Raw genomic sequence first — 24106 nt, 5'->3', positions numbered from 1 at the left:
ATGCATATCATGTACATGTTTAGCATTCATATAACCACATATTGAATTACTGTCATTACTACTATCATCATATCATTATAACACAATTCTTAGATGGGTTACATGATACTCATAAACAACTTATCTCTTAGAAACATTAACATATGATTATCCATCAATTAGTTTGTTGTAATTTGAAAAATAATAATAATAATACAAATAATTATCTTCAAATTTTCAATAACTACATTCAAAATGATAATAATCATATTCATAATTTAGGTTAAGATTTTGTTCGGGACATATTTATTATTATTATTTAAAATAACTTTCAAGCATAAAAATTTATAGTTCAAGAAGTTTTTTAATTATAAATTTTTATACTAGAATATTGTTTTAGAAAACAGTGAGAAAGCTATTACAAACGAAATCGAGGAGAAATACTTAAGATAAATAATTAAAAAATAATTTGTGGTCAACTATCAAAGCTTTATTTGAGGCAAATTTTTTTATTATTTTCTAAAGTGACTTTCTAGCTGTTTTAAAAAATAATAAAAAAACCTCCCAAAATAAGCCAAAATCTTAGAGTAATTCATTATGTAACAGGGGCTTAATATGTGTGCACATAGTCATGGCCATGTGGAATACTAGCCATAAAAAAATAAGATTTTTTGCAGCAGTTATTAATAGTGGTTTTAAATCACGAATTTGCAGGTTTAAATCAGAGGTTTAAATCGGTTCAAATCCGGTGCAATTTGAACCAAGAGCAGCCCTTGAACCGAATTCCTAATTCCCAAATTTAATATGATATAGCTCGCGGTTTTTCATCTTCACTCTTTTCTTTCGTGCGTGCGACGATGTTGAAGCCCTAGCTCGCGATCGGAGCGAACCACCGAGCTTCTGTCTTAGAAGCACACCGGCCTTTAGGCCCGTCCGCGCGCATCTTGCTTGCTCTTTTCCTCACGCGAAGACCCATTCCAGTCGAACCTTCTTCGGTGTGAGTCTCTTCCCCCTTCTTCCTCTTCTTCTTCTTCTTGTCGTTATTCTTTTTATTATTCTTCTTCTCCCTCTTCTTCTCATTCTTCTTTTTGTTTGATATATTTATTTTAGTGATTTGCAATTAGTGTTTTGCATTTTCAAGAAGACTTTGATGTATATGCTTTCCACACTATATCATTGTTTTAATTGCTTCTTGTGTGGAGCTCTAGCAAATGATGATTTGTTGCCATTGTTTAATTTATTTAAATTAATATTGTATCTTAACATTTGAAGCATTAAATTTTTAAGATTGTGACTACATTGACATTTTTTTTCATTGAAGCTATATAGGTTTAAAAGTACTAGAAGGATTATCCAAGCATGCTTCAGTTAACTAAAGACTTTTGTCACATGAATAAAATTTTTGCCATGTCTTAAACTTGGAAGACAAGGTAAAATTGTGGATTTCTTACAATGTTTTTTGTAGGTTGATTCTAGCATTATCATAGCAGAGGTCATGAAAGCTCGTGGTGATCACGAACTGTATGAAACATTGAGCTAAAAAAAATCATGAACGATCATATAGTATAGATTATTAGGGATTATTGTTTCTCTATGAAATTCTAAATGATGACTTGACAATCTCCTCATATGATTGAACTGCTCTTGATCCTTTCTTATAAATAGTAAGAAAGGGGTAAATAGAATCAAACACCTGCATGCTTTTTAGTACCCACTTATAAAAATTTAGTTTTGTGGGTTATTACTCAACATATGAGCTTCACAATAGGCTACACATTCATTTTCCATATATCCACGTCACTAGAAGCTTGGTGATTAACTAATCTAATCCCTAGGAGTGTTTAGGTAAAATGACCAAGCATATTCATAACATGAATGTTTCATATAGAGTTTTTCAATCAACAGAGTTCAGGTTGATCAACCTTCAGTGTGTTGATAAATGGGAGTTGATGCTATAGTTTATGTATTAGAAGTAATTTCAATAATATATATATATAAAACAAGGATGGTAGTAAATTAGATATATTGTAGACTAGCATAAATTTTAAATGTTTTGTAAGTAATATTATAAATTTCAAAATTTAGTAATAACCAACGGTTTTAAAACTGCTGCTAGCAAGTTTGTGGCGGGTAAAACCGTCGGAAAAAAGTCTAAATTTGTACTGCGATAGCCCTATTTTTTGGTAGTGGACAAACAATATATATAAGAAAGTTGATATATTGCAATTCTTAATAAGTAAGAGGATTGGTGAGGCATGAAAGAAACATGATGTCAGATAGTAAGGCGTGCATATAAAATCATCACATGATATTAAATATTTATATATTTTTTAATAATCAGAAAAGGTCACTTTGATAAAAATGACGAATCTCAATACTTTATTTTGAACTTTGATTTAAACAAATTTATAGTTAAAACATATATCTCAATGAGAAGAATTAATGCATCTAAATATGAAAAAGATTTTTCATGAACAAGAGAATTAATATGATCCATATGATTAAGTTTTTTATTTTATTTTTTATATTATGGGGCTTGACACTATTAAAAATATATAAATAAGTCATCACTGCTTAAATGAGATGAATGATCTTGAATTAAGATTTAAGAAAGTTCGAAGGCTTTAAGAATCCTATATATCTACTCAAGCATCATCGTTAGATCACTGCCCAATTGTTTTCATTAAACCACAACTTGAATGTTGTCATTGAAATGCTACCCAACCACCTCTATAAAAAATCATTGCTTGAGTACTACAATCAGACCACTTCCCGACATACATAGTTAGACCACCATTTTCAAGCTATAGTCTTTTGAGCACCACCACATAGTGGTGTCAAAATCGGGTCACGTGTCGGGTTTAGTCGAACCCGATATTGACCCACAACTATTTAACACGAGCCGAACTAGTACCGTTTTTGCAAACGGGTCAAAAAATGCAACCCAGTCCCGACTGCCAGGTTGCCGGGTTGACCCGACACTGCACGAAACCTCCTGAAACTTGCGAGATTCGACTGAAGAAGCGCACAAATGGGAGAACGACGAGCTCCTTCTTGTCGTCGTCGTTACTTCTGATCCAACAAAAGAATGGCGAGCGAGCTGTCGTGACTTCTGACCCCACATGAAGGAACATCGTTGAAGCCTTGAAGGAGAAGTTCTGAAGAATCTGACTTGAAGCCAAAGGAACGTCATCGACGGCACATTACAGGAGGAAGAAGATGAAAAGCAACCCCGCCAGTGGACAAGGTGGTGGCAGTGATTGCGGTAGAGGTCGAGCATGCTATCGAGGATGGAACAATGGCAACGGCGGTGGCATCGACGCGGTCAACGACACTCGACGAGATGCCATCTTGTCAGACTCGGTTACTCGATGAGACGAGGTCAGTGTGGACGGGACGGTGACAACGACACAGACTAGCGTGAATGCCACTCACGCGTGATGTTCCTGGGTTAACCTTGGTTGATTTTGGGTTTTCAGGTCAACCCGCACGCGGTTCGATTTTATAAATGAGTTTAAATCTCAAACTCGAACCTGACTTGTATTGCAAATGCTTGACTTGAACCCAGAATTGTCCGGGTCGGGTTTCAGGTTTAGTCCGATTTTGACATCCCTACGACCACATGACTACGATCTTTCGACTATCATCACTTTACTATGGTCATTCGACCATCGTCACCTCATTACTACGTTTTAAATAACTGTTGCCCAATTATAATTTGTCAAATAGTGTCACTTGAATATGATATTATGACTATTGTCGCCTGAGCACACTAATATTTTCCAATTTTGCAATCTATCATCCCCAATAACGTCAATGCACATCACCGTTAAAAAAAAACGGATGTACGCAGTCGATACAAACTCTGAATCCTAACGTAAATATTAATATTTACGCTAGACTTTTTAGTTTATTATATCTCACTTTTAGACGACTACAATTAAATATACTACAAATAATCTCTTAAATATCACTTTTGTGCTACAAGACACTTCCAGCTTCCATTATGGATTTCATTTGATATAATTTATGTCTATTATGCTATATCAGCAACAACCTTCTCAATCACGAGAAATGATATCATTACATTGTATGTAATCAATAACAAACATTAGTGGAATCATATCAGTTGGGCCAAACTATAATATATATATATATATATATATATATATATATATTCATTTTGGGCTTCACATGTATAGATGTTTTTTTTTAATTCTCTCTTATTTGTGTACACTAGATCTCCATATAATATTAAGGCCTTAAATTGTTTCACTCTATTGTGAAATGTTCTAACATGCAATAAATTTAATGATTACTATTATTATTAAGAGTCTTCATATTTGATATAATTATATTTAATTTTATTAATTTATTTTCAAAGATAAGATATATTTTAATGATTTATATGGAAAATAAAGTTTTGAGTATAAATATCTTCAAAATTTAGTATTTTACAAATTGGTTTTCAAAATAATCATAACAATTTAGAAAAATTAAATAGAGATAAGATAATCAAATATGTGATTTAAATTTTTTAAATTTCACCGATTATAACTAAAAAGTTTGTATTAAAAATTTGAAATTATCAGCCAAATCCAATGTTTATCAAGCAATAAATAAATATTAAATTATTTCATGCCTCTATTTTACATTCGAATCGGTCATTGCCCACGGCGATCACTTGGAATAGGAAGACACAGCGGCAACTAGATGGCGTCTGCCTCAGTTCTTAGTGAGCCACCGCCACTTGCTGGAGGACCATTCGTCTTCTTTTATCTTTAGCTGTGCGACATTCTGCTCCATTTCTTTTTATCGGGTATGAATGAAAACCTAGGTTTCTTTTATTTTTGTTTTGAATTAGTTTGTGCAGCTAGAAAACATATAAATTTGTAGTATTTATGATTAATCACATCATTTTTTGTGCTTGAATAAGTATCTTGCATGCTAAAGCATTAAAAGAGAAGCGAATGATGTGGTGTTAGATATACTCAAACAAAAACCTACTCTAAAGTTGACCTCCATAGTTCAAGTTTACCATCAACTCGCTCTCTAGTCTTATCAACAAGAAGAATATCATCAGCAAAAAGCATACACCAGGGTATATCCTCTTGCAAATATCTAGGAAGAACATCCATGACTAAAGCAAAAAGATATGGGCGTAAGGCTGATCTTTGATGTAATCCAACTTAAATAGGAAAATATTTGGTTAAATCACCTTATGTTTGAACACAAATAACAACTACTGCATACATATCTTTAATGACTTGAATATAAATATTATTAACCCATTTCTTTTTTAGAACTCTTCATCGCACTTCTCTTGAACTTTATCATATGCTTTTTCTAAATCAATAAATATCAGATATAGATCCTCCTTATTATCTCTATACTTTTTCATCAAACCTCTCAAAAAATGTATATCTTCCATTGTAGACCTACCAGACATGAATCCTAATTGATTTTGAGAAACATTAGTATCACATCGTAACCTATTATTCATAATTTTCACCCATGGTTTTAAAATATGGCACATTAACTTAATTCCTCTATAATTAACACAATTTTGTACATCACCTTTATACTTAAAAATAGGAATCAACACACTCATTTTTCACTCATATAACATCTTTATAGTCTTCAAAATAATATTAAAAAAATTCGTAAGCTAATAAATTCGTTCATCTCATAGGCATTTCCACGCCGAAATTGGAATATCATCAGGTCTAATAGTTTTCACGCTTCATTTTCTTTAAACTCTCTCTAACTTCGATTTTATTAATACGCCAACAACAACATCAAGCCTTTGTCCCACTACGTGGGGTCGGCTACATGAATCCTTTTTCATCATTGTGTCATGTTAGAAGCCAATTTCTCATTTAAATCTAATAAAGAAAGATCATTTCTAATATTTTCTAACCAAGTCTTTTTAGGTCTACCTCTACCTTTCTTAACATAAGTCAAATCTAATACCTCAACTTTTCTAACCGGGTCATCGGAAGGCCTCCATTTAATGTGACCAAACCGTCTAAGACTGCTCTCTCTAATCTTACCTTCCATTGGAGTTACTCCAATCTTTTCATGTATATGCTCATTTCATATCCTATCTCTAAGGGTAAAGCCACTCATCCACCTAAGCATCCTCATCTCTGCAACACTAAAATTAGTATTATTCTTCTCTTTTAATGGCAAACATTCAACACCATAAAGCATTGCAGGTCTCACCACCATCTTATAGAATTTTCCCTTAAGTTTGAGGGAGACTTTTCTATCGCACAACAAGCCCGATGCATTTCTCCACTTCAACCATCCAACTTGAATTCTGCTGATAATATTCCCATCTATTTCACCATCACTCTGAACAATAGATCCAAGATATCTAAAACATGTACTCTTATTAATGACTTGATCGTTCAAAATCACAATCCCCTCATTAGGTCTATTAGTACTAAAATTATACTCCATTTATTCAGTTTTAGATCTCAGCGAAAATCTTTAGACTCTAGGGTTGACCTCCATAATTCAAGTTTACCTTCAACTCCCTCTCTAGTCTTATCAACAAGAAGAATATCATCAGCAAAAAGCATGCACCAAGGTAGATCCTCTTGCAAATGTCTAGTGAGAGCATCCATGACTAAAACAAAAGGATATGGGCTTAAGGATGATCCTTGATGTAATCCAACCTAAATAGGAAAATACTTGGTCATACCACCTTGTGTTTGAACACAAGTAATAGCTCCTGCATACATATCTTTAATGATTTTAATATAAGCATTATTAACTCATTTCTTTTCAAGAACTCTCCGTAGCACTTCTCTTGGAACTTTATCATATGCTTTCTCTAAATCAATAAATATCATATGTAGATCCTCTTTATTCTCTTTATATTTCTCCATCAAACCTCTTAATAAATGTATGGTTTCCATAGTAGACCTATCCAACATGAATCCAAATTGATTTTGAGAAACATTAGTATCACGCCGTAACCTACGTTCCATAACTCGCTCCTATAATTTTAAAGTATGACACATTAATTTAATTCCTCTGTAATTCGCATACTCTTGTGCATCATCGTTATTCTTAAAAATAAGAATTTGTATTAATACGCCGATAAAAATAAAAATATTTATTTTTATTTAGGGTGCTAAGGTCACTAAAGTCAATCATATTGTCACAATTTTTATTGAAAATCTTAACAAAATATCTCATTCATCTTTGTAAAGTATCCTCTTCTAATAAAAATATTTTTCGTTCTTCATCCTTATTGCACCTCACTTGAACTAAATTCTTACTAGTTCTATCTCTTTGTTTGGTTAACTTATACATATATTTTTCGTCCTCCTTAATATCTAATATATTATATAAATCATTAAAAACTAAAATCATTGCATCACATATTGTTCTCTTAAACTACTTATGGGCTTTAATTTTCACATCTAAACCAATGTTTATAACAAAGTTTTTTATTTTTTATCCTTTCTTATACATTTTAATTTCACCACCAACTATTTTTACTATTAAGAGCTTTTTCTTTTGAAAGCACATTCTTAATATCATTAATTACTTTTTCCATTAGTTTTCTCATGCACAAACAAAAATATGAGATCTAGAATCTTACTCTCAATAATAATTTTGTTAGTTTTCTTTAAATGCCGTCATCAAATCCTAGAACAATGTTTTATTTTATTTTTGATATTTTGACTCTTCATCTTAAAGTAAAAAACACATAAGCGAATGAAATAACTTTATAGTCCTTGCAATCTAAACGACATATAACACTCAAATCTTTAAATTATATAAAAAGTACTGCTAATATTAATTTTTCTATAGTAAAATATATCGTTTAATGCATATGTTTTGATATGATTGAGATATTAAAGTATTATGAGTAAATATCAAAGTTTAGGTGGAAGATATGTGAATTTTATGGCATGTATTTAAATTCCCTAATTAATTTATATGTAGTATCTTGATTAATTTATAGACGTGATGAATTTGCATTAAACCATTGAAATAATTGCAGTTTTTTTTTTTTTTTTGACAGTTTATTTGCAACTGATTAGTATGAATGTACACTAATATGCTGCGCACATTAAAATTTCTTAAATTGAAAGCAATTCCTGCTTTGTCTCTCCTCTCCCTCTTACTTCTCAATTTCTCCTTTGTCGTGATTCTTGAATTGCAAATCCCAAGGAAATTACCAATTCCCAAGATTCCCTTGATTATAGAGCACAAGAAAGTTGTAATTCTCTTTCTTATTCCCCTCCAGCCAAAAATTGTTTTGTTCTCTTTGGCCTTTTTACTTCATGAATTAGATATATAAATGGTTATATTCTATCGAGCCTAAAATTAATTTTGGTGATTTAAATACATGCCATACAATTTTTATGTATATACATGTCCAACACCTAAGCTTTGATTTTTACTCATACAATAACCAAATCTTTAAATCCCATAAAAATACCACTAATGTTAATCTTTTTGAAATAAATTAGATATTTTAATGTATATATTTTGATATGATTAAAATACCTTAGCGTTATATATGTAAATATCTAAATTTAGGTGTTAATGTAAATTCATAAGAATTGTGTGGTATGCATATAAATTCTTCGATTAATTTCTGTAGTATAATTATTAGTTTGTAGATATGATGAATCTGCACTGAACTATTGAAATAATTGCAGACTTGATTTTTTCTTGGTGTTTTTTTTTTGTAACTAGTAAGTATGAATGCGCATTTAGATGCAAAGCATGCAGCTTTAAATTCCTTAAAATTGAAATCTATTCGTACTTTGCCTCTCCTCACCTTTCTCATTCATCTCAATTTTCTCCCTTTATTGTGGTTTTTGAATTGCAAATCCCAAAGGAATCTCCCAATCCCCAAGACTCCCTTGATTATAGAGCCCAAAGATAGACGTATTCTCTTTATCGGGATCCCTCTTTAGGCAAAATTACTTCTATTCTTTTTATGTACTCCTTTCAAATTGGGAGTGTGTTTAAGGGAGAAATCAACTATCGAATTGATATCAAAGTGGGTCTCATTGTATTAGTATAAAAGCGATCTTATTACTTCAATTTGGTATCATAGATGAATTTCTTGAACTTAGTTGCAGTTAAACCATATCACCCCCTCGCCCCCCCTCCTCTTATGCCATATGAATCATTCATGAATTATAATGATATAATGACAACTTTAAGTAATAAATATTGTCTTGTGAAAGATGTAACAATTATGTCTGGAAGATACATTAGGAACATTTTCTTACTAGTACAAAATTCTGTAAACTCAATTTGGAATCTTTGTTGGAAATTATCAAAAGCTTCATATAGATCTGCTCCTGATAAATATAATAATTACACTGAGTCATATTACATTAAATCTCATTCTTAGAATAAATCATGATATAACTATGACTATTCTAATCAGTTTAATCATTACATGTTTCATAGTTGCCATGAATGATTTTCAAGACATGCAAATGTTTATGCACATGATCATACCTATGATTCGACTATCATATGATGCCTATACACATGGTTATTCCATCTACGCATATTCAAAATTATATCATCATTATGAGTCTTATGATATATCATATCATTACATGATCTAGGACGATATCAACATAATAAATTTTCAAGATTTTCTAAAAATTCAAGAATCTTATTGAAGCTTATCAAGAATTCCTATATTTTTCAGAATGTTCTCAGAAGTATCTAGAAATTGAGAATACTATTCTACATCAAGTGTATCAAGACAAATTCCAAACCATCAAAGGAGGATGGGCTGCACAGTATAATGAAAATATTAATTTGATGTCCTGAGAGGAGGCATGAAATGTTGAACCTTGCAGAATGTCAAGCAATCACCTTATCCAGCCTAGCTTCGCTGAACGCATTTTTAGGATTATGATATATTTGAATATCCATGTTTTATTTTCAAGCTCACTTCGTCCAACCTCAGCGGGTTTTTGTGATGAAAACCTCTATTGGGTGATTTGGAGAATTTTTTTGGTGGATTGTTTCAATTAGTGGGTGACTTTGTGAGTACCTTGGGTGAGTTTAATAACTTTTTATTGAGGATTGATTTACTGAGGCGACTTGCTGGTTCGATGCTTTAGGCTACTTCAATTTTGACGATTTCAAATTTGTTGAAGGTTTAAGCTGGTTCTCGATCACGGTTTATTGAATTCAGTTTTGATCCTCATCGTGAATTGATTAACTTGACCCATGCAAATGGGCGTCCAGGAGAGAGCTTTAACTAATGCAGTTTCTTAGAGTGTGCTAGTTGGGATATGGCTAATGATGATGATGAAAGGTAGGATTAGGTGTTGTTTAGATATAGACCTTCTTTATCTTCCTTTCAGTCTACTACCTTCACCTTTATTATCTTCGCTGTACATATTGCCTCCCTTCTACCATTGGTTCTAGGACTGCCATATCTTATGACATTTTGCTCAGCAGTACTTGATTGAAATTACTGTGAGAATCTCAAGAAGATGAATTAATGTTATATCTTATTCTTGCTATCTTTCATTCTTAAATTGCAAGCTTGTGAAATCTATTTATCATTTCTCTTGAGAATTTACAACCGTCATAGGTTTCCAGGTTGATTTAACACTTTTTTGCATACACTGCTATGGCATATTCTTCATTTCTATTCTCATTTTCTGATTGTTCTTGCCCTGTTCTAAATGTTCAGGTTCAGTAGCAGCGCCTGTTGCAATGGCAGCACTTCGAGCATTTTGGAATAGCCCGGTGGGCCCTAAAACGACACATTTCTGGGGACCTGTTGCCAACTGGGGTTTTGTTACTGCTGTACTTCTCTTAAATTCTTACTGTTTATTTTTAAGCTGTCGTTATATTGTAGCTTATTTCTAATACTAATGCAATTTTAAATTACAAAGAAAGAAAATGGATTATCCAGCTACCTTATAATAAATATTTATGTGCAATACTTATATTTGTTGTCATGAAAGTAAAATCATAATAGTTTGAGGTATATGAGAATATGAGAGGATTAATTTGAAAGGATGGGAAACACAATTCATACGTTTAGTGTGAGCTGAAGATGGGTTGGAGATGTGCAGCCATATGTTTAAAGGATAATTTATGTGGCTCCAATTGGACTGCTTTGTTTCTTATCAATGATTTATTCTTTAATGGTTCTGTAGCATTCTGCGATTCCTAATGCAGTTTATAGGTGATTGCTCTTTATCTTGTTGGATTGTAGTTATGTGGGATTGATTGCATACTCATCATATTCTATTGGGACTATTTTTTATATGCTTTATCAAGTGCAAGAGTCTGTAAATAAGGCATATAAAAAATCAACTTTAGCTTAAATCAATTTATTGTTTTGTGAATATGAATTTCTATTCATCTTTTTGCGACTTCGGTCCTTGATCAAGTCTGAGACTGGAAGCATTATAGGAGAGCTGATCTCTTTATTCAAGCGAGAGGCTTACTGTTTGGTTTATCCTTTTTCTTCTTTTTACCTTCTCCCTTTTAAGTGGTGATTTCTTGACATTATAATTTGTGTTTATGTTTGTCACATATTTGACATCATTTACATGCATAATGTTTGAAATACTGTGATTTTCTTTCTTATGGTTGATTTCCTTAGGAGATCGACATTTTTCTCTAGAAATTGAATTATGTATCTTTCTACAATTCATTTTGGTGGTAACTACTTGTTTGTGTTAGATAATTTTCTTCCTTCTGAGATTTCTCTGTTTATTTTTCATTAAATTATTTGCATCTCATTCAAAAAGTCTATAATAATAATCTTCACAAGTCTTTTCATTTACTTAAGCACTCCCCTGTATATTAGATAAATCTGTATCAGAAATTCCACACATGGCACTTAATTGTTTTACATTAGATATGATATTGAAGCTTGAAGTAGCAGCATAATGTCAATTAGAAGAGATATTCAAATATTTTAATTAACAAAATAATAGAATGATCTAGTTAAATTGAAATCAATTTAATTATAATTATATATAATTCCTACATGACTATTTTGATATTACACATTATATTCATATATTCTAGGTGAGGTATACTTTCAGGGAATTTTCAAATTGATTAGATAACTTAAAAAATTACTCTCGAACTTATAATTTTTTTTTATTCATGAAGAGTTGTATTTCTTATATCAGAACTAGTCGAGCGTGCTTAATAGTTTTAATGAAGTGTTATTTTTATAACAAAACTATAAGTTTTAATATGATACATTATTTGCTTAGAGATTTTTTTATAATCACTGTATGTTTCATTGAAGGCCTTAGACTAGAAGTTAAATATGAATTAAGATTTTATTCTGCAAAGATATTAGATGAACCTTTATATATAACTTTAGAGGCTAAGAAATGTTACAATATTCCTAGTATTACTGCTCCTATGCTTTATATATATAAGAGAAAAAACATTAGCATCTCTTCTAAAGTCTTTCAATTCCTATTAGAACTACTGCTATTTTTATAACAAGACCATATTGTGTTGAATGAAACATAAAGGTAAATAATGTGTTTAGATATTATAAGATTTAAAGATTTTGTTTCTAATTATTATTTGCTTAGCGATTAATTTATTATCACTATGCATTTAATTGATAGTTTTGGATTTAAATTTTAATATTTAGGTATGAGTCGTACTAGAAATAATATAGGTGTGATTATCAATAAGAGTTTGAATGATAATATTATAGAAATTAGTAGAATTTGAGATATAATTATTTTGTTAAAAGTTGTTATTGCTGCTAAGATTGTTAATGTTATAAGTGCCCATGCTCCTCAAATAGGTTTGAATATATGCTCAAAAATAAAATTTTAAAATGTCTTAGAAGAATTAACATAAAATATAACTCTTGAAGAAAGAGTTTTTTTAGAGGAGATTTGAATGGATATATTGGTAGAGTGGTTTAAAATATTAAAATATTAATGGTGGCTATATGTTTGGAGTGACTAATGAAAGTGATAGGACTATATTAAATTTTACTATAGCTTATGATTTTCTAATTATAATACTTTATTTAAGAGAAGAAAGGAATATCTCATCACTTATAAGAAAAATGAAAACTAATTATGGGTGAAAGTTTATGTACCTAACATCTTTTATTAGTTTGAGACTTTAAGATGAAGAGGTGGAAAATAAAAAAATAAAGTAAAGTTTTATCTTAGGATTAAATGATGGCATTTAAAAAATGCTAATAAAATTATTTTTGGGAGTAAGATTCAAGATCTTAAGATTTGGATTGTTCATAAGGAAACTAATATTATGTGAAAAAGTAGCTAGCGTTATTAATAATATTGTAAAATATGCACTTGGAGAATAAAAAAGATGCTAATAATAAAAATAGTTGGTGCTAGAATCAAAATGTGCAAGAAAATATTAAAAATAAGATTTTTTGTTATAAAAATTGTTTTCATGTAAAGTTCAAAAAATTGGAAAAGATATAGAATGGTCTGGAGGGATTCCAAGAAAACAATATATGATGCAAATAATTTAGTTTTTAGTTATTTAAATAATAGATTAAATGTTAATGAGGATGAAAGATGTATGTATAAGTTCGCCAAGTCGAGATAGAAGTAAATATCTAATTCATGTGAAGGTGATACGACTTGATGGTGAAATAAATGAGAGAAGGCGGTGAAAACAGCAGAAAGTGAGAAACGACGGATGGTTTTTGTATTATTTCTTCAATACCAAATCAAGATACAATGATCCACAATTAGAGAGGTAGATCTTCTCCCCCGCTTAATTTAGACGTCGCTAGGAAGCTCTCACCAAATGAAAAAAAACTACAGCAGAAAAACAAATCACATAATAACCAAAATGAACTCTAGAATAAACTATAAATAGGCTCCCCTATTTCTCCCCAAAACAAATTTCTTTCCTTACAAAAATCCCTCTCAAATTTGAATTCAATTAGGAATTATTCCCTAATTAATTCCCCCCTTAATTTCTCTCATAGTATAATGAATTAAAGGCTTGTTGGGTCCCACAAGGGGAGCCGAATCCAGCTGTTTGGCTGCCCCTATATGGTCCACCCCCTCTTATTCTAAACTCAGCTGGACTGGCTGATCTAGCTCTCTGGTGGTAGCTCTTGTAACAATACTTCCATCCTCAAAATGCACCTTGTTCTCAAGGTGGAAAGATGAGAACTGTGTCCTGATCCTCTCGTATGGTTCCCACGTGGCATCATGCTATCCTTCCACTTGATTAACATCTCTTATGCCCTTGTCCCTCCACACGCACCTACTACTTTAAGGGGTTCCAACCTGATCTCATATCTTCTGTCAAGTTCGGGGTTAGTGATGATGGTGTGTGTTCTCCGATTGCCTTCCTCAACTGGGAGACATGAAAGACTAGGTGCAAAGAGAATGTGGGTAGTAAGCTCAATCGATAGGCTATTACTCTAATGCACTCCAAGACCTCATAAGGCCCAAAGTATCATGGGAATAATTTTTCATTCTTCCTCCTTGCTAGTGTATTATGTCTGTAGGGCCTTAATTTTAAGTAAACCATCTCTTTTGGCTTGAAGTTTACTTATTTTCGGTGCTTATCAACTTTCCTTTTTTATGATCTGTTGGGCTCTCAACAATTGTCCCTTGAGCACAAATAATATCATATCCATCTCTTCCAAGTATTGCTCTACATCAGACACTGGTGTAATGTTCTGTCCACAGTGAATCAAGTGAGGGGGTTCTCTCCCATAGAGAATCCTTTAGGCAGTGGTATTTGTTGCTGAGTGGTGTGAGGTTTTGTACCAATATCCTGCCCACACAATCCACCTAGCCCAACTCTTTGGCGTGTCTGATACAAAGCATCTCAAGTAGATCTCTACACTCCGGTTGACCACTTATGTTTGATCTTATGTCTGAGGGTGGTAGGTTGTACTTTGCTTTCATATCACCCCCTATAAACGAAACAGCTCCTTCTAGAAGTGGCTAAGGAACACATTGTATCTATTTGACACAATGGATTTTGGGAACCCATGCAAGTGTACCACTTCTTGAATGAAAACGGTAGCCACTGCGACTGCGGTGTAAGGGTGGTTCGGAGGGATAAAATGTGCATACTTGCTTAGACGGTCTATTACTACCAAGATCACCCGTCCAATCGTGGTAATACTTCGATGAAATCCATCGTCAATCTCTCCCACACTCTCTCTGGTAGGGCTAAGGGGTGTAATAACCTTGCTGGTGTCATGGCTAAGTACTTATGCCTTGGGCACACATCACATTTGACTACCCATTTCTCTACACCGCGATGCATCCCTACCAATATAACTTTGCTGGTAGTCGACTATATGTCTTCTGAACTCTGGAGTGCCCTCCTAGCGCACTGCCATGGAACTCTTGCAGTAGTTTGAGAATATACCACTGAGGTTCGGGGTAACACAAACCTCCCATGGTACAATAACTGCCCCTCTTTTAGAACATAACCTGGGTGATTGTCTGGATCCTTCAACAACTCCTCCCTAATCTTCATCAACCCTTCATTCTGCTCATTCTCCTATCTTAATGCCTCCAAATCTACCATCAATGGTGCTCACATGACTTCCAATAGAGGTCTCTCGACTCTCTTAGACAAGGCATTTGCTGCCTTGTTTTCTAGTCATGGTCGTTACTGAATCTCAAAATCATATCCAAGTAACTTAGATAGCCATCTCTGGTGCTCCTTTATGATCATCTGTTGTTCCAACAAAAACTTCAGGCTCATCTTATCTTTCCTTACTATTAAATGTATCCTCAACAGATAAGGATGCCACTTCTGAATAGCCAAGACGATTGCCATCAGTTGCTGCTTATACACAGACTTGTGCTTTGCCTTGGTTCTAAGCACTTGGCTGAAGTATACAATAGGCTTTTGATATTGCATGAGTATTGCTCTTAAGCCCATAACCTGATGCATCCGTCTCCATCATAAATGGTCTCTTAAAATCTGGAAGTGGTACACTGGTCATCACTGTCTTCAACTCCCGGAAGGCTCGGGTCGCTTCCTCCCCCCACTTGGAATTATCTTTTTCAATTGCTTCGTTAAAAGTCTTGCTATGATACCATATCCCTTCACAAACTTCAAGTTCTTAGGAAGTGGCTAGTCCACCATGGCTTGAATCTTGGACCGGTCAGTTGACACCACTCTCTAGACACTACATGCCCTAAATACTCCAACTATGATTGTTGCCCAAATGTGCACTTTTTCCAGTTGGCAAACAATTGATGCTCCCTCAATGTCTCCATGAAAATCTTTAAGTGCTCCTAATGTTCTACCTCTGTCATGCCTTTTTTCAAAATGTCATAAAAAATACTAGGACAAACCTTAGGAGATATGGTTCAAACACTTAGTTCATAAGTGACTGGAAGGTGACAGGGGCGTTGGTGAGGCCAAAAGGCATCACCAGGAACTCGTAGTGCCCTTCATGTGTCCTGAAGACCTTGTACATTTATGCTATCTTCATCATGATTTGATGGTATCCCGACTTCAAATCAATTTTTGGAGAAGATTACAGCTCCAAATAACTCATCCAAGAGTTCATCTATCACAAGAATTGAAAACTTATCTAGCACCGTTTCTTTGTTTAGAGTCGTGTAATCTACATAGAACCTCCAGTTGCCATCTTTTTCTTCACCAACAATACCGGGCTAGAGAAAGGACTCACACTAGGTCTAATGACCCATGCTTCCATCATCTCCCTAATCAACATCTCTATCTCATCTTTCTGAATCCGGGGGTAACGATATGGTCTAACACTGATGGGAGAAGCCCCTTCTATCAAGTTGATGGCATGCTCGTGCTCTCGAGGAGGTGGTAACCTGACTGGTGGTTGAAATACATCCTGATATTGTTACAAAATCTGCTAGGTCCCTGCTTTGCAACTCTACCAAATATCCCTGGCTTGCATCCTGGATTGTTCCGAGCAAGATTTTTATAGAGATTATGTTGGATTCCTCAGGATTGCCGTGCAACTAGTTTATTTTAAATTACCAAAATGGAATTAAAATCGAATTAGACATCATACTTGAATCTAAACCTCAAATAGAATATGAATTTGAAACATAATTTTAATGAGGTTATTTTTTAGCCTAAATTTGAATTAAAATCTGACTATATTCTTGACTATGAAACTCAGCAAACCATTCGGTCCATTCTCTTTATTGTTTTTGTATGAGAATGGTATAAGAGTGAAGAGAGACAATGAGAGGGTGATAGAAGAAGAAGAGGGGCCTATACTATTTCTATCAAATTTTTATAGTAAATTTCTTGGTGTGGTGTAGCTCCGTGTTTTTTTTTTTCTAGTTTTGAGTTTTTTCATGTTATTTTTTTTGCTGCATTTTCTCTTTCTTGTTTGTGTTCGCTGCATAGTTTTCTTCCCCAAAAATTATTAGAAGAGAATTCAATGAAACTTCTAAGAAATATCAAATTAAGTTTTTTTCATCCTCTTCTTCTCTTAATAGAAACTACAGTATATCCATGGAAGCATAGAATTATTTTAGCATTATCATTGCATGCATCAAATCATATTCATCCATCTATAGTTAGGCATGATTTACATGAAAATATTTGCAAGAAGCTTTCTGTTAACCAGAAGTGTTAAAAAATCATTTTATATATTATATATCTAATTAAGAAAGGGTAAAGTAACGATTCATTTGAATTCCAAAAGATTTTCTAAAGGATCTTTTAAGGAGTTAATTACAAGAACGTTTGAGCCATATTATGTCAGGCATTATATTGGGACTAATGGTCTAAATTAGATATTCATAAAAATTTCTAACATTATTCAGCATTATTTGATTTCACTCTATACCATAAATTATTAACCGACATCTTTGTTTTTTCTCTTATTCCATCTCCTAATTTCACGTTCACGTATCAAATAGACTCCTGCAGCCATTTTCAATGGCGAGGAGTTCCAACAATTATCCTAAAGAAGATTAGAAAAATATCAAATAAAAAAATCGGGAGCTGAAATTTTCTATTACTGTTGATTCCTATCAGGCTTTCGGGTGGGATATATGTCTGAATTCTTATTTCCTGTTTGTTTTATCTAATGCTAATGACTAATGTCTATAACCAGGAGGGTTTTGAGGCATTTAAAAAAACAAATATGGCTTAAATAAAATTCTAGTTTTGTGAATGTGGAATTCTTCATTGCTCTGAGAGATGTAGTGTGAGGCTTGAATCATTTTAAGATGAGGGTCTTTTAGTTCGAGCAAGAGGGTTCTTGTTTGGTTTATTCTTTTCATTCCTTCTATTTTTTTGCCTTTCGATTGATTGATATTGTGTTGATGTATTTTTAGATTTTTTACATATACTGCTTTATTTATATGCATGATATCTTAAATGCTATGATTTCCTTTATTCTTCTTTCTTATCGTTGATTTTAACAGGGGAGTATAACTTTTCAGTAGATCTTGAATTAAGTTTTTATCTTATAATCATCATCTTAGAGTAACTAATATTTTGCATTAGATAGCTTGCTGTATCAGGAGATTTGCATGTTTATTCTACCATTTGTTACATTAAATTGTTTGCTTCTCTTCTAGACGATCTATTAAAATAAACAGCAATCACTACTTTTCATGATAGATTTATATTATAAGTTCTAGATTCTACGGTAACCTACATCAATAATGAGCTATTAAAAAATTGCTTGCAAATGTTATGATATATAGTCATACATGCTGACATTATATGATTTCTCACTACGGTTCTAAAGAGAAACTGTGCTTGATTGATGTACGCTCATCCAAAAGTTTGTTTTTTTAGGGTTTGGTTGATACCCAGAAGCCACCAGAAATGATATCTGGTAACATGACGGCAGGTTAGTAAAAAATGGCCAGGACAACCTTGAAATAAATCCTATTTTTCATAGTAGCGCTATTTTAATGGTTTTGCAGCTATGTGTGTTTATTCGGGACTCTTCATGAGGTTTGCTTGGATGGTTCGTCCACGAAACTACTTGCTCCTAGCATGCCATGTTTCTAATGAGGCAGTTCAGCTCTATCAACTGTCTCGTTGGGCAAAGGCTCAAGGGTATGTGTATTAAACTTCAAAGGAATTAATCTTATGATATTACCATCTCATAGTGTGATGTTAAGATAATAGTTTTTACGATTAATGGATATATCAACAGATATTTTTTTTTTAATTTTATTATTATTTTTTAATGGAAATGCTAATATGGCTTTGTAATAATAGAAAAAATAGAAAATTCAATGAATATATGAATATGGTGAGTTTGAAAATGAGATGGTAGTATACAAACTGATGGTATAGGCGTTATTTCTAGATAGAATGCTCGAGGCATTAGAGTGGTTATAGTGTGGAAGTGCTTGGCATAGAAAGGGGGTAAAAAAAGCGAAAGAATAGTTTGCTTTGTATCGATGAAGCAACTGCTTGGTTGAGAAAATTTTTGGAAGTTGTTGTCGTGTTCTTGAGTTTGAATTTCGCAGACATCGAATTTATGCCTTCACACTCATCATTTAAAAAAAAAGAAATTGTAATGCTGACATCCAATAGTTAATTAATAATGGTAAATGATGATGGCCAAATATGATAAAGAAATACACCTTCCTTCCATTCAAGTCATTATATTTTTAGCACCATCTTTCTAAGTAATGTGTGTTAGGAAACAAGTGCAGAAATCAAAAAGAGCTTGGCTGAAATTTGGAATTTCAACAAAGTTCAGGCAGAATTTGAGATAAATCTCATGGTAAAACACTTGGGAAACTTGATAATTGATGAAAAGTGGAAGAAAATAATCAAGATACAATGGATATTCAATTCGAGTGGAAGATCTAGCTTTTCCAATCCCTAACCGGTGGCTAAAGCCCAAGCAAACCTAACAAAAATCCTAAATTCAGCAAAAAATGAAGATAACCCTAACTCTAACCCTTCCCATCTATTTAAAGAATATAAATATAATTTTAATTACTAAACAACTGCCCCAAATTTAATTCCCTCCTAAACTGCTCGCCACTCCTTAATTTTGTATTCAAATAATGGGTCCCACAAGGGGGCCCGATGGCTTTTTAGTCCGCTTGGAGTAAACTAGGGGCCGGCCCTGGTGCTGGGACGGCTGGACTGGTCCTTGGACCGGTCTAACAACTCCCCCTTCCAAAGAATCGCATTGTCCTCAAGGTGAAATGATGAAAACTAATGCTTCACCCTCTCGTATGGTTCCCAGGTGGCATCATAATCTGGTAAGCTCTTCCATTTTATCATGGTCCCTTATTCTGCTTTTCGAACTCCTCTCAATTATAGTGGTTTTAATAACACCTATAAATCCTTTGTCTGTGTCATATGTAACTCTGAATTAGCCGTATGATACCCAATAGCTCTCCTCAGTTGTGACACGTGGAACATTGGATGCATAGTAGCGGTCGATGTTAATCTCAAGCGGTACGTTACTGTTCCAATCCTCTCCAATACCTCATGTGGGCCAAAGTACCTTGAGGTCAGCTTCTCATTCCTCATGTTGGCGATCATTCTCTATCTGTAGGGCCGCAGCTTTAAAAACAACCTATTCCCCATTTCGAACTGGATTTCCTTATGTCCATCTGCCTGCTTCTTCATAATTTGTTGTGCCCTCAACATGTGCCTCTTCAATTCTTCCAGCACCTTATCTCTTTCCTCCAAGTACTGATCTACTGAAGAGACTGGTGTGCTCTTTTGCCCAAAATACATCAAGTGTTGAGGGTCTCTTATGTACAACACTTTGAAATGAGTCATTTGGGAATTCGAATGATATGAAGTGTTGCATTAGTACTCTATCCATGCAAGCCACTTAGCCCACAGCCGAGGTGTCTCTGAAACAAAACATCACAGGTAAGTCTCCAGGCTCTTGTTTACTATTAATGTTGGTAAGCAGTGCTCCTCTTTAGAACTGTTCCATGCAGCATGAACAACTCTCTTCAGAAATGGCTGAGGAAAACCTTATCCTGGTAAAAAAACTATCGACTATGAGATCCCATACAGTTGTGGGCTCCGAAAATTCGGCCCCGGCCTCCACTCGCTTTTTCTTATTCGGCGAGGGAGTTTTAACGAACTAAGTTCCGGGGTAAATTTTGGAAGGCAAATGGGTTTGTAGATAAGACACTACCCAGAGATTTTGCCCTCATTTTGTGAGGACTTTATGATCTGAGTTCTGGTTTCCTATAGGTGCAAGCCCCTATAGTTAATTACCCCTCCCGATCACGAGAGAGAACTTTCGATTAAGGCTAGTCGTCAATCAGATACGTATAGAATACATGTTATCTGGCATATAGTAGCAGCAATGGATTTGAGATTGGAAAGATTGGATATTGGTAGAATTTGGATTTGAAAATTGGGTTTGGATTTGGGAATTTGGGAAATGTTTGGAGAGTTTAATATTTAAAATAGAAGTTTCATCATCGTGTACTTAAAGCGGATGGTGGGGGAATGGATGATGGACCCGATCAAGATCCAATGGTTCCGTCGTCTCGGGCCATCATGGTCCCTAGTCTACTTAGTCAGAGGAGGTAGTCGACCCAACCTGACAGAAGGATCCTTGTCGGCAGCCATGGGTTGCTTCGTCCAAGGGGTCCTTGTAGACCTGGGTTGAATGTTTGTCTAAGGGGACAAATTTGAATCCACCTTAGCTAACAGAGGGCTTTGTGCCCTATCGATCATATCCTATTGATTCATATCTCAAGGATTTAACGCCATTAAGGAGCGTATCGGCTCTGGCCATAACCGCTATCTGTGGTACCATTTGGCGGCAAAACCACTCGGTTCAGAGGGCCCCGGGTCATAACCGTTTACCTGCAGTGCCATTTGGCGGCGAAACTGCCGGTTAGAGGACACGTACCACGTCCTTACTGGCAAGAGATTGTTTGAGAATGGATCATAGTGATATTTTCGACTAAGCATTTGGCTCTTTGTGAGCTAAAGTTTATTTGAATTTGTCCACCCCGGCAGACTATTGCGGAGGGTGGATGGGTTTTGCTTTAAGTACAGATGGATGATTTCAATTTTAAATATATGGAATTTGGGCTTTTTGTGGAGCTTTGGATTTTGGGGATTTTTTTGGATTTTTGTGGAGCTTTGGAATATTTGAAATAAAACTTTGGATATTGTGGAGATATTTGAAAATATTTGGGGAACGGACCCCTCCGGTTAAGATTGGCATTCAACATGACCAACATCGGCATGTTCGGGGTTATTTTCATTTAAAGCTTTAACTCTGTCGACTCTGTCTGGTTGTCGACAGAGGATCGGGTTTCGTATGTTTTATGCCCTTGATAGTGAATTCTCATTGTTATAGGCCTTGAAGGCCTAATATGAATGTATTAAGACAAATATGACGGTCGCCACAACCGTATATTTGTTTGTTGGTTCGAACCCTGTCGACTTCTATTGACTCGTATAGAAGGATCGGGTTCGAACTTGAATTCACTTGTCAACCCGCGCAGCATCCCTAGACGTCACGTGTGTACCAATAACACGCTCGTCGGGGCCCATGCGGGTTGAGATTGTACTTTCCCCTTTAGTGTACCTATGTGTATACAATTTATAGTGCACGTGCAGGGGTATTTTAAAATATTTGTAGACGCTTTCTGTCTGCTTGTATAGAGGTTGCAGATTCGATTGCGTGACGTAGCAGCTTCTGAATTGAGTTATTCGCTGCTTCGTACTGGTGGATTGTCGTGCACTACGCGTTACTTTCTGTAGGTGGATCGTAGTGCACTAACGAATCTCCTGCTTCAGATCATTGATGCTTGCATTCATCGTAGTTTGTTTGGCATTTGTTCGTAGATTTTATATAACATTTGTAGCGGGGCTCTAGCAGAAGCTCGTGGGATCTTGCATACACTGTATTCACTTGACATTTTATTCGTGGATGACATTTTGTGTATGTAACGGTCTTCTATAAGGGCTTGTGGATGCTTACATCTGATGTATGTCGTACATTCTTACTGATGGGAGAATGATGTGTTCACCTACACTTGATTGCATGAAGGTGGTATTCACTCTAGATTCTCAAATACCTCTTCATTATTAGTTCACTATGTTGATACTGGATGCCTGTAGAAACCCTACTATGTCACCGGGTGTATGAGACATCTTTGCACATTTCATTATGTCGTTAAGTACATCTCTACTTCATCTTTCTTATGTATGCTTGCAGAGAGTGTCACTGTCATCATGTAGCTCGTATGTTCGTTGTATGTCAATTCTCTTTATTTGTAAAAGTTTGATGTAAAAATAATCATTATCCTTTTGGTACTTATGTCTCGTTTGACCAGAAAGCTTTGAAGTATTCATAGGGAACTAAGTAGTATTTAGTTAGTGTATCGATCCACTCGTCGATTGCTATTGATAATAATCAGAATCTCCTTGCCATCTCCATTAATCATTGCTTGAAGATTCATTGCTTCTAATATTGTAAATGAGCTATTATGATCCAATGGCCTCTTCCTAATGCTATGATTTTGATATAAAAATCATATTCTTCATGCTCTTCTTGCTGCTTGAAATCAAATTATGCTTAAGAGTTCTTTGCGATAAACTTGAGATTAAGCTCATCGATCCTTTCTCTCCAACTGAGATAATTGATACATGCTGATCACTATTGCTCACATAGATTTCATCACTTTTTGTAAAGAATTTGCATATGAGATTCAGGTGGGTTAGCACTTGCATCTCTATTGGAATAATAATTCCTTAGTGGTCCATTAGGAATTTATATTTCTATTCGAATTAGGCCTCTTATGAATTAGTCACATTAAGACCCAAGTTTTATTACGTTGTGCTCATCCTTAATGCAGTCCATATCCAAACTTGAGTCAAAGTTCCTTGTAGTTCAAGTTCAATCTTGTTTCAAAGGTCCACTAAGTTCTTACTTGAGTTCAAATACCAAACTCAAGTTCTTTCTCTTGTAGTTTCGTTGAGTTCAAGTGAGAGTTCAATGTGCAAGTCTAAGTCCTCACTTGGTTCAAACCAAGTTCATGTTCATTATGCTTAAGTTATGGTTCATTCAGTTTTGAGTTCAATTAAGTAGATTTTGGTCCAACCAAGTTCAAGTCCGGATCTTTGTTCAATATAGCTCTTGCATGTCCTTTCAGTTCAATCAAGTCCAAGTCCAAGC

General features: G+C 34.3%; 1 protein-coding gene across 1 annotated transcript in view; it reads left to right on the top strand.

The window, feature by feature from the left end:
- Positions 1–736: 736 nt before the first annotated feature.
- Positions 737–24106, top strand: part of LOC110093849 (mitochondrial pyruvate carrier 1) — a 30217-nt gene continuing 6847 nt past the window's right edge. The window contains exons 1-4 of the mRNA XM_020818869.2: positions 737–974; positions 10685–10800; positions 18763–18817; positions 18894–19029. Coding sequence (XP_020674528.1) covers positions 10708–10800; positions 18763–18817; positions 18894–19029 — 284 coding nt within the window. The 5' untranslated portion in view covers positions 737–974; positions 10685–10707. The remainder of the gene's footprint in view (positions 975–10684; positions 10801–18762; positions 18818–18893; positions 19030–24106) is intronic.

Source organism: Dendrobium catenatum, unplaced genomic scaffold, assembly GCF_001605985.2.
Source record: "Dendrobium catenatum unplaced genomic scaffold, ASM160598v2 fragScaff_scaffold_742, whole genome shotgun sequence".
NCBI classification, from domain to species: domain Eukaryota; kingdom Viridiplantae; phylum Streptophyta; class Magnoliopsida; order Asparagales; family Orchidaceae; genus Dendrobium; species Dendrobium catenatum.
Note: the sequence above shows the minus strand (reverse complement) of the source record. Positions and strands in the feature narration are given on the sequence as shown.